We start from the raw sequence: 13,583 nt of genomic DNA, 5'->3' as shown, positions 1-13,583 counted from the left end.
GTCAATGCAGAATGATATATTGCCCCAATAGGTGTATCTAATTTACACCAAGATATAATTGTCAATGCAGAATGATAGTTTTCAATAATTTAGAAGGGCTTTCAGCAATTTGATCAGATGTTATTGAAAAGCATGATAAATGCAGGCTAGAGTATCCAATTTCATATAACGACATCTTGGTGTAATGCTTATTGTAATGCAAATTTACAATATCTATATATGTCAATAAAAGTTACTGTTCTAATTCAGTGATTATTTATTCAAATGTATATAGATTATGAAATAGAGATGTGGGGTTAATGTACATGCCATGATGACACTGCTAATTTAAATTAAAACCTATTTTGATTGCAAATAAGTTGTAAAAAAAAATTAAAAGTAGTGTAAAAAAATTTGTTTCAATTATTTTTTTGGAAAGAGGTGGCGAAAAAAGAAAAATAACATTAAGAATGTACTAATTTTACACTGTCACATTTCCATGGGGTAAAACTGTAATATGGCATATATATTTTAATTATAACCTGATACAGGACTGAGGAACAGATGGAATATTGGACAGACACACAGACCAGAAAACTTAATGCCCACAACTATAGTAGGCAGGCCATAAAAATTAAATAATTGGTAAAAATCTTCATTCAAGGGCAATAATTCCTATTAGTATTCTGAAAGTTTTGGTCAAAATAGACAGTAGTTTTCTTGACATTCTGAACATTTTTGCCATTGTCAGATTTCTTTATCTACATGTATTTATAGCTATGTAAGTTTTAAAGATATTAAATAATTACTTGCATTTTATCCCTATATTCTATTCATAGCCATGGTATCCATGTTGGTTTGGCAGCAGAGTTATCGGACACAATTTAAACATGAAGCATGATTGTGGTCAAGTTTTGCTGCAATTGGACTTTTAGACAAGAAGATTTTTGTAAAACTTCACTGAGAATAATGGAAGATGAAGACAGACAAAGGATGCCAAATGATGACAATATCTCGCACTGGATTTTAATTGGACCAGATAAGCTAAGATAAAAAGTAAAGAAAACTGATATTTCAAGCAACTTCCTATGTCCAAGGGTAAAACAAAAAAGTTTGCTAAATCTTCAATTTCAAACTTCTCTGGAACCTACAGTTGCCTATAATTGCTTACATCCACTTCATTTGAAGTTTGGTGGATAGTTGTCTCATTGGCAATCATACCATATCTCCTTATTTTCATATTGATCATTATTACACAACTTTACCCAGGGATTCCTCTGGGTAAATTTTCTTTTTGCCACCCTTTTCTCAAAAAAAAAATAATGTCACGATTACAAAACAGGAAGCATGTATGTATAATACTGGTACAAAGTAGGTTTGCTTACTTTATCTCATAGGAATAATGTTACGACACCTTATACTGATCCTAGTAATTCCAGAGGAGGCTAAATGGACAGTGCAAACAATAACATATATATTTTACTTACCAGAATTAATTATTGCTTTCATATAAACTCCACAAATTTTTCCAAACATGCCGAAATTGAAGAACATGAGTATTCACATATTTTATCAATATCCCCCCCAAAAAAAATTTCAACAACAAACACTATACATTCCAGTTTGACCACAATTTGTGTACTTCTAGCTTCCTGTGAATCATTAAATCTGGCTGAAGTTAATGCAATCTTTTTTTTTCATTTTGAGTTTTACAGAATAATAATTCCATCAATATTGAAACTGAATACACATTGTTTTTCCCTAGATTAATCAATGGTTTTATAATCTTCATTAGGACACTGGTTTCTAAATGAAAATCTCAAGTCAACCTGCTTTTATTAAGCTTAACTCTATCCATAAAAAACAACATGGTCTATAGCTAGTTCCTGAGAAGTAGAAAGCAATACAAAAGGAACTAACAAATACTGTTTTTTTTTCATTTTTCTTTTACAATTTCTGTTGTTTTTTTGTGAATAAATTTAATCAATCAGCTTTACGTGATAGAAATCGAAATATACAGCATCTGTTTCAGAATTTAATAGTGGAAATCCATATTACAGAATATTTTCTAAGATAATTAATGTTAAATTGTCTATAAGTCAATAATATACAAATGTGAACATTTCCATCTTTTTTTCTCTAGTTTTCCTTGTATACAATTCATATATCATATACATTGTACATGTACATATAAATCCTAATCATTCCTTTTGAGATTATATTTATTACAGGTGGCAAAATCTCTGCATTTTCTGGCTCATTTAGCCTTTGAATAAAATCAGCAGACATACATTGTTTATCTCTTAGTTTTCCTGAATAAGTGAATCAATCTGACATACATTTTTTCAAATTTACTTCAATATGTAAAGGTCCTTATAAGTCAAAAAATATATTAAGTGTCTAGATTTCCTGTATGACTTTTTCATGGCCAATCAATTATAATCCTCCTCCAATATTGGCTAAAAATCTTGGTATTAATGTAAATTACACATTATAGCTTTAAGTATTGATTTATATTTGCTTACTTAAATAAAACTTCTAGCATCTGTGACATGTATGATTTGTCACCACCTAATGCTGTTACACAATTCACATAATCAGCACACTATTGATTGATTAACATTTAATTAGAACCCATTCCAATACACATATATATACATGTATACAGTATATATAACTGACATGTGTTATAAATGCTTATAAGTCTGATTTTGCATAAGTGACATTCAATAATAAACCTTTCAATAGTGCATAATTGTACATTTTAATAAAAAGAAATTGTCAAAGCAACTACCACTAGTGGAAAATAAATGAACAGAGTTCCAATGTCCCCCCCGTTGCACATATTTAATCTATCCAAGGTACAAGGGCAATAACTAAAAATAAACTGCTTCGCTGAGCTCAGCTGGAAACGCCCGCAGAGGTCCAACCCTGAACAGTTGGGGCAAAAATGGACACAATATTTGCGCTTGATACAGGTCTGAATTTGGATTGTAATTAAATATTTGACACATAATAGGTTATTGACACAGAATAACTGTGTCAAAGAACTTAGAATTGGTTATATGATTTGAATTTATAGTCAATTTTTTGCTTTAGTGCAATACACTATGCTGTTGCTAAATAACCACCCCCCCCCCCCCCAAAAAACATTTTGTCCCCCCCCTTTTTTTTTGGCTTTTGTGCAATACACTATGCGGTTGCGAATTGAACCCCCCCCCCAAAAAAAATATTTTTTAATGGAGTTTCAACCATAATTACCCATTTAAATACATCATAAAAGTCTTAAAATAGAAAATGACATACATGATCATGGCTAAAATTCCTTAATCAGCATTTTTAAATAGTAACTTTCTAATATTTATAATTGACTAAAAATAAATTGACAGCTAATCACCTCAAGACAATACAACATTTCTTTATACATAATTTAAAAGCAGTGTAAGGGAGGTAATCCAAACTTAACATTGTACTTATTTTTAATTTTCCATTAACCAGGAAACCCTTGTTTTTCCCCCTTTTTTGCCCTAATTCCTAAACAGTTTGAGCCATAACCCCCAAGGCCAATCCTAACCATCCCTTTGTGGTATGGAAACTTGTGGTATAATTTCAGAGAGATCCATACACCGTTCCACAAGTTATTGCCTGGAAACTACAAAAATGCTTATTTGGGCCCCTTTTTGGCCCCTAATTCCTAAACTGTTAGGACTATAACCCCCAAAATCAATCCCAACCTTTCTTTTGTGGTTATAAACCTTGTGTATAAATTTCATAGATTTCTATTTACATTTACTAAAGTTATTGTCCGGAAACCAAATGTTTTCGGACGACGCTGACGACGTGATACCAATATACGACCGCAAAATTTTTTGCGGTCGTATAAAAATCTGGCAAGAACTGGACATGTGGGGGGTGATAGCGCTAACAGGACCGGATGGATGCCCAATATACGACCGCAAAATTTTTTGCGGTCGTGTAAAAATCTGGCAAGAACTGGACATCAGGGCTTCCAAAATTAATTTTAGCCAGCCGGACATTTTATATATTATCCCAATTTTAATCCCTTAAGACTAAATGAACAAAAGGCAATTATGGTAATCAGTTGCCAAGTTGGCCATCCCAATGATAGGCATAAAAAAAGCGATATTAAACTTTCTTTGATTCAAATTCGAAGTTCTGACGTAAACTGTTTAATTGGCAGTGCATCATTCGTAGTGTGCAACAATAAATTACATCAGCGTACTTATATTTGACTTAGACTCTTTATTTGTGCAAAATAACGTTGTCAAAAACTTTACTTTTGTTTTTTAAATCTTATACCGGATGTTATCTTGACAATGGTAAAACATGGACCAGAGACAGATTTATAAGTAAATTCCGTGTACGTTTGCAAAGCATGAATGAGTGGAAGAAGCTCCTTCTCGTTATTTCTTCAAGAAAATAATCGTAATAAATGTGAGATAAAGGTATCCATGACAATTTAAGCATTTTTTGAAGAATTAGGATGCATAATTAAATTTCACACCTGCGCACATGCGCACACGTGTACTAGTTCAAACAGAGACATGTCTCTAGTACAAACAACGTGTTTATGACGATGTTTCATTTTCACCTTTTTAATTTTTTCATCAAATTATATTTGTAAACGTATTTCTGATAATTTAAATCTTTTTGACTAAATTAATTAGATGCAAACCACTGAAATGTAAGAAAATAACTTTGAATAGACCGATCAATGTCCGGTTCAAAATAGTTTACCTGTCACCTGAACAGGTAAATTTCAGCTGTTCGACAACTAATTAGCCTTGATTAAAATGAGAAGGTATTAAAGTAGGGGTTGTTTTGATAGTACTTAATGATCATGTCACTTTTACAACGGGAAATGTGTGGCTGTTAAAGGCAAAACGTTCTGTCAAAAAGATCGCGAATTATGTTAAAATGACCGTCTCTTAAAGCCTTGAAAACTAAAAAGTAGATGACCATTTCATGCTTTGCCCAGCCGGACTTTTACCGGACATTATACAAATGTCCGGCATATATGACCGTTTTGGAAGCCTTGCTGGACATGTGGGGGGGTGATAGCGCTAACAAGACCGGATGGACGCACCGACGGACAGATGAACAATGGACAGACAAACGGACGCCCAGTATTTTTATGTCCCCAGCAACGTGTTGCTTGGAGGACAATAATGCGATATGGGAGATAATAAACCTGCCCAAAATATAATATAAGGATATTTTTGGTGCAAAATATTGGGCAAGGGTTTTTTGGTGTGTTGGTTTGTGGATCCAACCACCCATTTTTCCAATAAACAGGAAAAAAATAAAAAATAAATTTCATGCTTTTTTTATTCACACAGACTTTACCAAATTCATTATCCCTGAAATATGAAAAAAATCTATCTGCATTCACCTCAAATTATTGTAATAAACAGAAATGAATAAAGATTGTATTAACCAAAAATCTCAAAACAATCTGTTGCGTTTGTGAATTCTAATAATGAGCTGCACCATGAGCGCATGATATACCTGTCACCCTTTTAGCTCGTCTTTATGCTTTACATGAATTTATATGATAACTTACAATGTAGAAATACTGTGAAATCTGCTCAAATACACCCCCCACCAAAAAAAAAAAAAAACATGCACACAGTGGTACCCATTGACACAAAACATCAACAATTTGGCATTATTAAGGCTACTTCAAGTTTAACTAAGTTTGTTGCCTTGATTTTTCACCTGTAAATTCTATAAAAGTCCAATGTGTGAAAAATGAACAGTTTTCAATGATTTTTCAACGAATATAGTTCCATAACTCCATATATTGTCATATAAGAAAAAAAAAAAAAACACAAAAGGGAGCTCATATGAATTATTTCAATAGATATTAACAAGTCACTATAGTTTCATGGAAATTGATGAAAGCGTTTTTGAGTTATTGTCCGAAGTGTTGACAACGGACAGACAGAGAGACGGAGTGACAGACAGACAATGGTATAGCATAAATTAATATGTCCTTTCTTAAAAGACAGGTGTATAAAAAAAGACAATTGACAAGTGAATTGAACAGATCTGAAAATGTTGTTTACTCAAATAATTTTTTGGAACAAAATCTTATATTACTAGCTCTTTACACAAAGTTCATTTCCTTAAAGGCTTTAATTTATTGTCATTGGATATCAAACGCAGTGTATTTATTTTCTTTAAGCATGTGTGTTTAAAATCAAAACATGTTTATGTTTACTGTGACTTGACTGTTAGTGTTGCTCTCAACCTATTGCAACTTATTCAAAATTCTGACCCAACTGCAATTTGTTTTATAAAACCAAACTGTTCAACTGGTCAGAAATTTGAACAAACTGCTGTAGAAAACCACAGTCAAGTCGTGAAAGTGCAAGGTGATAAAATAAAGCATACTTACAATCCTATTAGACTTTAATTCCACTTCAATGTTATCATGAAAAATCAGTCTAACAGTTTGTATAGAAAATTTATTGTTATTGTCATGCTAAAGGTGATGGGTAGTAATTTTGAATTGCTATAAAAATGTCCAAACTAAGCTTTCATACAATTTTTCTTTCGAAAAGTCTTCTATATTCATTAGAATCAGACATCATTTGAATCAAAACATTTTTAGTAAGTTTCCATGGGAGATAATAAATTTTTCTTTCGAAAAGTCTTCTATATTCAAAAGAATAATGTTTAAGGTTATCTCCCATGGAAACATTAACAACGTATTGTAATTTCACATATATTTTACTGAATGTAAGATGTTTTATTTCAAATGATATTTAATTCTTATGAATATAGAAGACTTTTGGAAAGGAAAATTGTATGAAAGCTTAGTTTGGACATATTTATAGCAATTCAAAATAAAATGCTTCGCTGAGCGCAGCCTGATACGACCGCAGAGGTCAAACCCTGAACAGTTGGGGCAAATTTGGACACAATATTCAAGCTTGATACTGTCTGAATTTGGATTGTAATCAAATTTTTCACATAATATAGGTTTATGACACAAAATAAATGTGGTCAAAGATCTTATAAATCCATTGCGCAATGCTGTGCAATTGAAGATTTCTTCTTGAAACTTTTCAAAAATTCGAAATTATGAAATCCCTTAAAAAAAATTGGCCCCCAATTTTTTGAAACCCCACTTGGAGCAATAACCCCAAAACTCAATCCCAGCCTTTACCTTGTAGTATGGAACCTTGTAGTACAATTTCAGAGAGATCCATACACTTACACACAAGTTATTGTCTGGAAACTAGAAAAATGCTTGTTTTTAGCCCTTTTTTGGCCCCTAATTCCTACATGTTTGGGGCAATTAACCCCAAACTCAATCCCAGCCTTCCCTTTGTTATATGGAACCTTGTGGTACAATATCAGAGAGATCCATACACTTACACACAAGTTATTGTCTGGAAACTAGAAAAATGCTTGTTTTTGGCCCCTTTATTTCTAAACTGTTGGCCCCATAACCCCTAAAATGAATCCCAACCTTCTACTTGTGGTATTAAACATTGTGGTACAATTTCAGAGCAATCGAAATACTTATACACAAGTTATTATCCTGAAACTAGAAAAATGCTTGTTTTGGGCCCCTTTTTGGGCCCTTGATTCCTAAATGGTCGGGACCATCATCCCCAAAATCAATCCCAACCTTCCTTTTGTGGTATTGAACCTTCTTAAAAAATTTCATAAAGATCCATTCACTTTAACTAAAGTTATTGTCCGGAAACCAATGTGTCTTCGGACGACGACGACGACATCATACCATTATATGATCCCAAAAAAATTTTTGCGGTCGTATAATTACATGTACTACCCATCACCTTTAGCATGACAATAACAATAAAATTTCTATACAAACTGTAAGACTGATTTTTCATAATAACATTGAAGTGAAATTAAAGTCTTATAGGATTGTAAGTATGCTTTATTTTATCAACTTGCACTTTCACGACTTGACTGGTTTTCTACAGCAGTTTGTTCAAATTTCTGACCAGTTGAACAGTTTGGTTTTATAAAACAAATTGCAATTTGGTCAGAATTTTGCATAAATTGCAATAGGTGGAGAGCAACACTAACAGTAAAGTCACAGTAATTTGATTGGACAAACAGTTAGTTATTACCTGTTAAGGTAATATTAATCATGATAATTTCATGCTAGAATTTAAGTGCTAAATTATAGTTTACAATATAGGTAGTCTGCAATTGTCATTCCAGGTTCGCCTTTCCGATAGTACAGTATCGTTTCCCACCCACTTTACTTCAGAGGAAAGTACATATGTTATGTAGTAAACACTAAGTATATATGATCTGTATTACTGTAAAGATTTTGTTCTTCAACTTATAGAATACTTTTCTATTGTAGATTGTGTTTATATGTGATAGCAGCGGTTGATGACAGCAAATTGGACATTTGTGTTTTATTTGCAATAAAATAAGCTTTCTGTGCTGTCAGGGCGAGCTGATAACCAAATAACTGTGTTGAATTTTTCTTTATAAATGATTTATGTTTCGTTTAAAGTATTGAATAAGAACATAACTACTTTTTACGTGTTTGCTATTTTAATTCACATGCTTTATTGCACGAAGTTCATCATTCACCCTGTTTCTTGAAATTTGATATAATAAGAAAGCACAGTAAAGCTGTTTTTTTCGTTCATAATGGAATGACCATTTATGTCCCATTTGTATATTCGTGTCATTAGTATTACATTTGTACTTAGGTAAGTGAGAATAGGATATTTTTGCAAACATTGATTTACACAGCTTTCTCTATGAACCATATGCATTCAACTGCATATCAAAATATATATATATCAAAACCAATAATATAAGTTTTGCTCCCCTAAAAAACAAACAGACCCAACTGACGCATATTTTTTTTCAAAAGGCAGTAAAACTACTTCCCTTTTTGGCTATATTTCTTGTTTAATTTGAGAAATTTAAGTCATTTTCAAAACTACAAAATAAGATTAATCATTTTTACAATAAACAACAATTAAAGAGCAGGAAAAATATATAAATTATATAATAAAATATCAGCTGCAACTCAAACATGAAGCTTTTTAAGAAAATAATTGAATAAACATACACAAAAGAAATACATAATACATGTAGCTATAGTCAATTTAGAACAACAATGTAACAGTTTATATAAAAATAAGGAGATGTGGTATGATTGCCAATGAGACAACTATCCACCAAAGTTCAAATGAGGTGGATGTTAGCAAATATATATGGAAATATAAAATGTAAAAGTGAGGGGAAATCTTGAAACAAGTCCAAGGTAAGAGGAACAAAAATTTCTCAGGATCATGAAAGGTCACTCAACCGAAAGAAGGCAAGGTACATGTAGAAAGGAGTGTTGTCAGAATTAATCCTTGTAAGCAAAGACTGGACACAGGACCTGTATTTTAATCAGATTGGCAATACTAAAAATAGATTAAATCTATCTGTTTTCATTTATTGGTACATATATATACTGTGACAAAAAATAAAGAATAACTGCATACACCATCATTGTTCAGTCACTAATGTAGGGGAGACAATTCAAAGAATATAAATGACAATTGCATATTTCACAGTCATGTACATGTTGTGTAATCAAGACCTGAAGACTGAATATTGGCACACTTGTTCAAGCCAGTGTATTTTTTATTAATAAAAAGGTGTTTGGGGAAGGCAATTTTAACATTAGTCATGTTGATGCTTAACTTTTAATTAATCCCAAGAACAGTTATCATCCTATGATTTCATTGTCTACAAATATAGTCCTTAGTGTGGAAAGCCACTGGAAACTGTATGTACATTGTAACTGTACAATGTATTACATGCAAATTTTGTTCATAGTACACCTTCAAAAGGAGAAGGTTCACAAAGGGTTAAAAAGGGCTTTAAGATTTATAATTTTCTTAATCTAACCAAAATACTACAAATCTTATGTACATATATAGAAACAATTGTGATATGACTATTGATACAAAATAATTTCTTATTTACATTATAAATTTCGATGTTACAACCACATGATTATGCATAATTTGTGTTATAATCATATTGTCAGTTCTGGTCAAACTTTTTCATAAGTTATAACTGTACAATAGTTATATCTTAGGCCTCAACCCCTTCTCCAAAATATTGTTGTGACTAGGATTCAAGATAAACCTTGAATTGACACCTTTTGGTTACAAGACATTTTTGATCGTAGGTTGCTGCCAAGGTTTTTCTGAAGCTAATACATGTAGGTTCGAAAAATGCACAAAATCATTGTGTTATGGAAACACTCCAAAATGTGCTAACTTTGGAGCATATAATGTACTTTGAAGAAGAGATTTGTTTTACTTAGTATAAAGGCTTCTAAAATACATTTGTATGTCCAAATAAGAATCAAATAGTGACCTTTTTTATATTTTATCATCGTCAGGGCTCTCACTACTTCAGAATCATAGGGAGAAGTGACTTCTCTTTTTGAAACTGAGAGGGAGAAGTGGTGAGATTTGAAAGAGAAGTGCTTGTTCTCTCGCGGCACTACAATGTTTGGTTTTTACTATAATACAAAGAGCCATATATATGTATCTTATTTTTTGTTATATTGTTCAATTTGTACCTGGGTATACAATTAAAGTAACAGTTCAAATTCAAAGTTGTTTAATTTTATCAAACTGAGGAGCACTTTGGTGTGCACTTTTTTTGTAACAATTCAAATGATAATAAATAACTTTCAATAACATATATACTATATGTTTGAACAAGTAATTTAAATGTAGATAATTTAATTACACTAAACATTCAATTTTGCATGTATAACTCCATCTTTCAAAACAACTTGTTTATTTTGGTATAAGTTATAAAACATTGAAATTTCTGATGATTATTTTCCTTACCAAATGTACAAGTTTGTTTAGATTAACATCAAAATGATATGCTTTGCTTTATGGCATGATAATTTGATAAAAAAAAAATTCTTACTGGAACCGACATCAAGAACACATTAATTTCTGAATATGGTTTAAATACAACTAATGTTCTCCAGCTGAGCCTAGCAATATTCAAGGTAATTTATACACAGCGCTGTCCAACATTGCCCTTTTAATCTGGGTTATAACGCTAAAGTGCCCTTTCAGACAACTAGCACCCTTCTGCCCTGAGATTCAAGCTGGAACACTGGACTAGATTTCGCTTTTGATGGTCGGGCAAAGCAAAGTGACGGATGGGAAAGCAACTTTGTCGCCCCAGTCGCCTGCTAGCGTGAGCCCTGGAAGTTTTTAACGACCTTGACTGGCTATACAGCCCTTGCACGGTCGGATAAAACACAAAAGAATCATGTACATCGATTAAATCCAATCAACAAGGTTAACCTCCAACGGTAAATCGATCACGTTGTGTAAATAAATCTATGTTGAACTGGATTGAACAGGTTTGAACTGGTCAAATTTCATCTGAAATTTTATACCCCACGGAAAAGGTTTACCAAGTCGTTTATAACTTAACCGACTTACGATTTTTTAACCGAAAATTTTAGCACCACGGAGAAAAATTATACATCGCGGCGAGAACGATACCACCACGGTAGAAAATTAAACATCACCGGCCCGTGGTCCTTTAAGGGCCTGGGGAGTACACTGCCAAATATAGTTGACCTATTGCTTATAGTACATGTACATGTATCTTAAAGTAGGACCTTATTACTGAAACTTAACATTGACCAATGCACAATGAAAACGAGATCAAGGACAGATAAAAACTGCCAGACAGACTCTCACAATCATTCTATACACCAAATACAGTTGACCTATTGCTTGCTTATAGTTTTAGAAAAACAGACCAAAGCGTAACTTTAACCAATGAGCTATGAAAGCGAGATTACAGTCAGATGATGCTTCCAAACAGGCATGTACACCTTACAATCATTCCATTCACCAAATATTGCTGACCTATTGCTAATAGTATTAGAAAAACAGAACAAAAAATGTCAAAACTTAACTTTAACCAATGAACTGTGAGAATGAGGTCAAGGTCAGATGAAACCTGCCAGACTGACATGCACACTTTACAATGATTTCATACACCATATATAACTACTGCTTACAGTATCTGAGAAAAGTACCTTATCATGTAATTTTACCTTGATCACTGATCCATGAAATGAGGTCATGGTCAGGTGAAAACTGTCTGATGGACATGTAAACATTTAAAGGAACCCATATAAATGTACAATGTACCAACATAGTTATCCTTTACTCATAATTATAAAGGAGAGTTCACAAAACAAAAAAACTAAACTTTTTTTTCAAGCAGTCACTGAACAATGAAAATAAGGTCAAGGACGAGGGATATTTGAAAGACAGAATTTTCGTAAAATAAGGCAATGGTATACAAAACATGAAGCCTCCAGGTCTAGCTACTACCTTTTGAAATATATAAAGCTTACATGTACATTTACAGTTAATACAAATAGTTTATGTCGTGGCTGGATTATAATCCCTATGTCTTGTATTCTGCAACTTTCGTAGCAGGTGAGACAATAATAATTAAATCCACTACATAAGCTCATTACAGGCATAAAAGAGGGTCTGACTTCTCTTAAGACACAGTCCGAGGTAACATTGTCTATTTCGTCATAGACACTCATTAAATAATTTGTATACATGTAATAAAAACTCTCCTTTTAAACTTTTGTCCGAGTTAGCATTATTGTCCGTCCGAGTTGACACATTGACCGTCCAGGTGTCTTCATAGAAGGTCACTTGCCTGGAAAAGGGGACATAAACATTACATGTGCCAAATGAATGTCACAATACTGCAAATATCTTAAAATGAGGAAAAATCCTTCTGAAAATGTCGGACCAAGGGGCGAGTTAACTAAATTGACTGTCTATTCAGTGTTCATGGAAATTGAGGTATATGTACTAAACAAAATTAAGTAGGTTTCGCCGTTTGTTTACAAAAATTATATCTCCTAGTCCTACAGTTAAATCCACATTAATTTGCATAATTTAATCCAAATTGGTATCATTATCATGACATGCAAGCTTCGAAGATCTTAAAACCTACCTTCAATGCATACTACATGTTCTCGTATCTGTTGTTGAATTAAAGGGTCTGGAATAGCATCAATAAGATCATAGATGGCATAAATACTCGGGTGCACCGACTCAAATCGCTGAATTTCCTGTCTGATTGCCAGTGAATTACTTAAATACGGCTGCATCGGTCCCCTTGAATTCATTTTTCTGCAAACCTAAGATCATCGTTCACACACAACATTCATCATTTAATTAATTATTTGAAGGGATTAGGTATAAAAATGCACAAAATCCATCAATAACAAATTTTTACCAAAATGGCCTTATTTGTAGCGCATGCGCTCTCGCTCAATTTACGCATGCGTTCAATTTCCGTTGTAAATTTCCGGTTAGGGTGTATCGCACTGTTCAGGTAACACATTGATTATAAAGTAAGTAAAGTAATCTTTATTTCAGTTCAGGTTTTCAAGTGTACAAATTAACATAGAAGATCAACCCTAACAGATTGATATATAATAATGTAAAAGAACCCAATCAAAAGAGAGGGAAAAAACATATCAACAGCCA

General features: G+C 32.6%; 1 protein-coding gene across 10 annotated transcripts in view; it reads right to left on the bottom strand.

The window, feature by feature from the left end:
* Window positions 1-13,360, bottom strand: part of LOC127729701 (arf-GAP with GTPase, ANK repeat and PH domain-containing protein 1-like) — a 121,619-nt gene extending 108,259 nt beyond the window's left edge. For 9 of the 10 annotated variants that reach the window (XM_052237547.1, XM_052237551.1, XM_052237549.1 and 6 more), the window contains exon 1: window positions 13,045-13,360. In XM_052237547.1, coding sequence (XP_052093507.1) covers window positions 13,045-13,219 — 175 coding nt within the window. In that variant the 5' untranslated portion in view covers window positions 13,220-13,360. Of the gene's footprint in view, window positions 1-1,466; window positions 2,579-13,044 lie in introns of those variants that run through there. The other variant, XM_052237552.1, reaches the window with a different exon arrangement.
* Between the last annotated feature and the right edge of the window lie 223 nt (window positions 13,361-13,583).

Source organism: Mytilus californianus, unplaced genomic scaffold, assembly GCF_021869535.1.
Source record: "Mytilus californianus isolate M0D057914Y unplaced genomic scaffold, xbMytCali1.0.p SCAF_2, whole genome shotgun sequence".
Lineage (NCBI taxonomy): Eukaryota > Metazoa > Mollusca > Bivalvia > Mytilida > Mytilidae > Mytilus > Mytilus californianus.
Note: the sequence above shows the minus strand (reverse complement) of the source record. Positions and strands in the feature narration are given on the sequence as shown.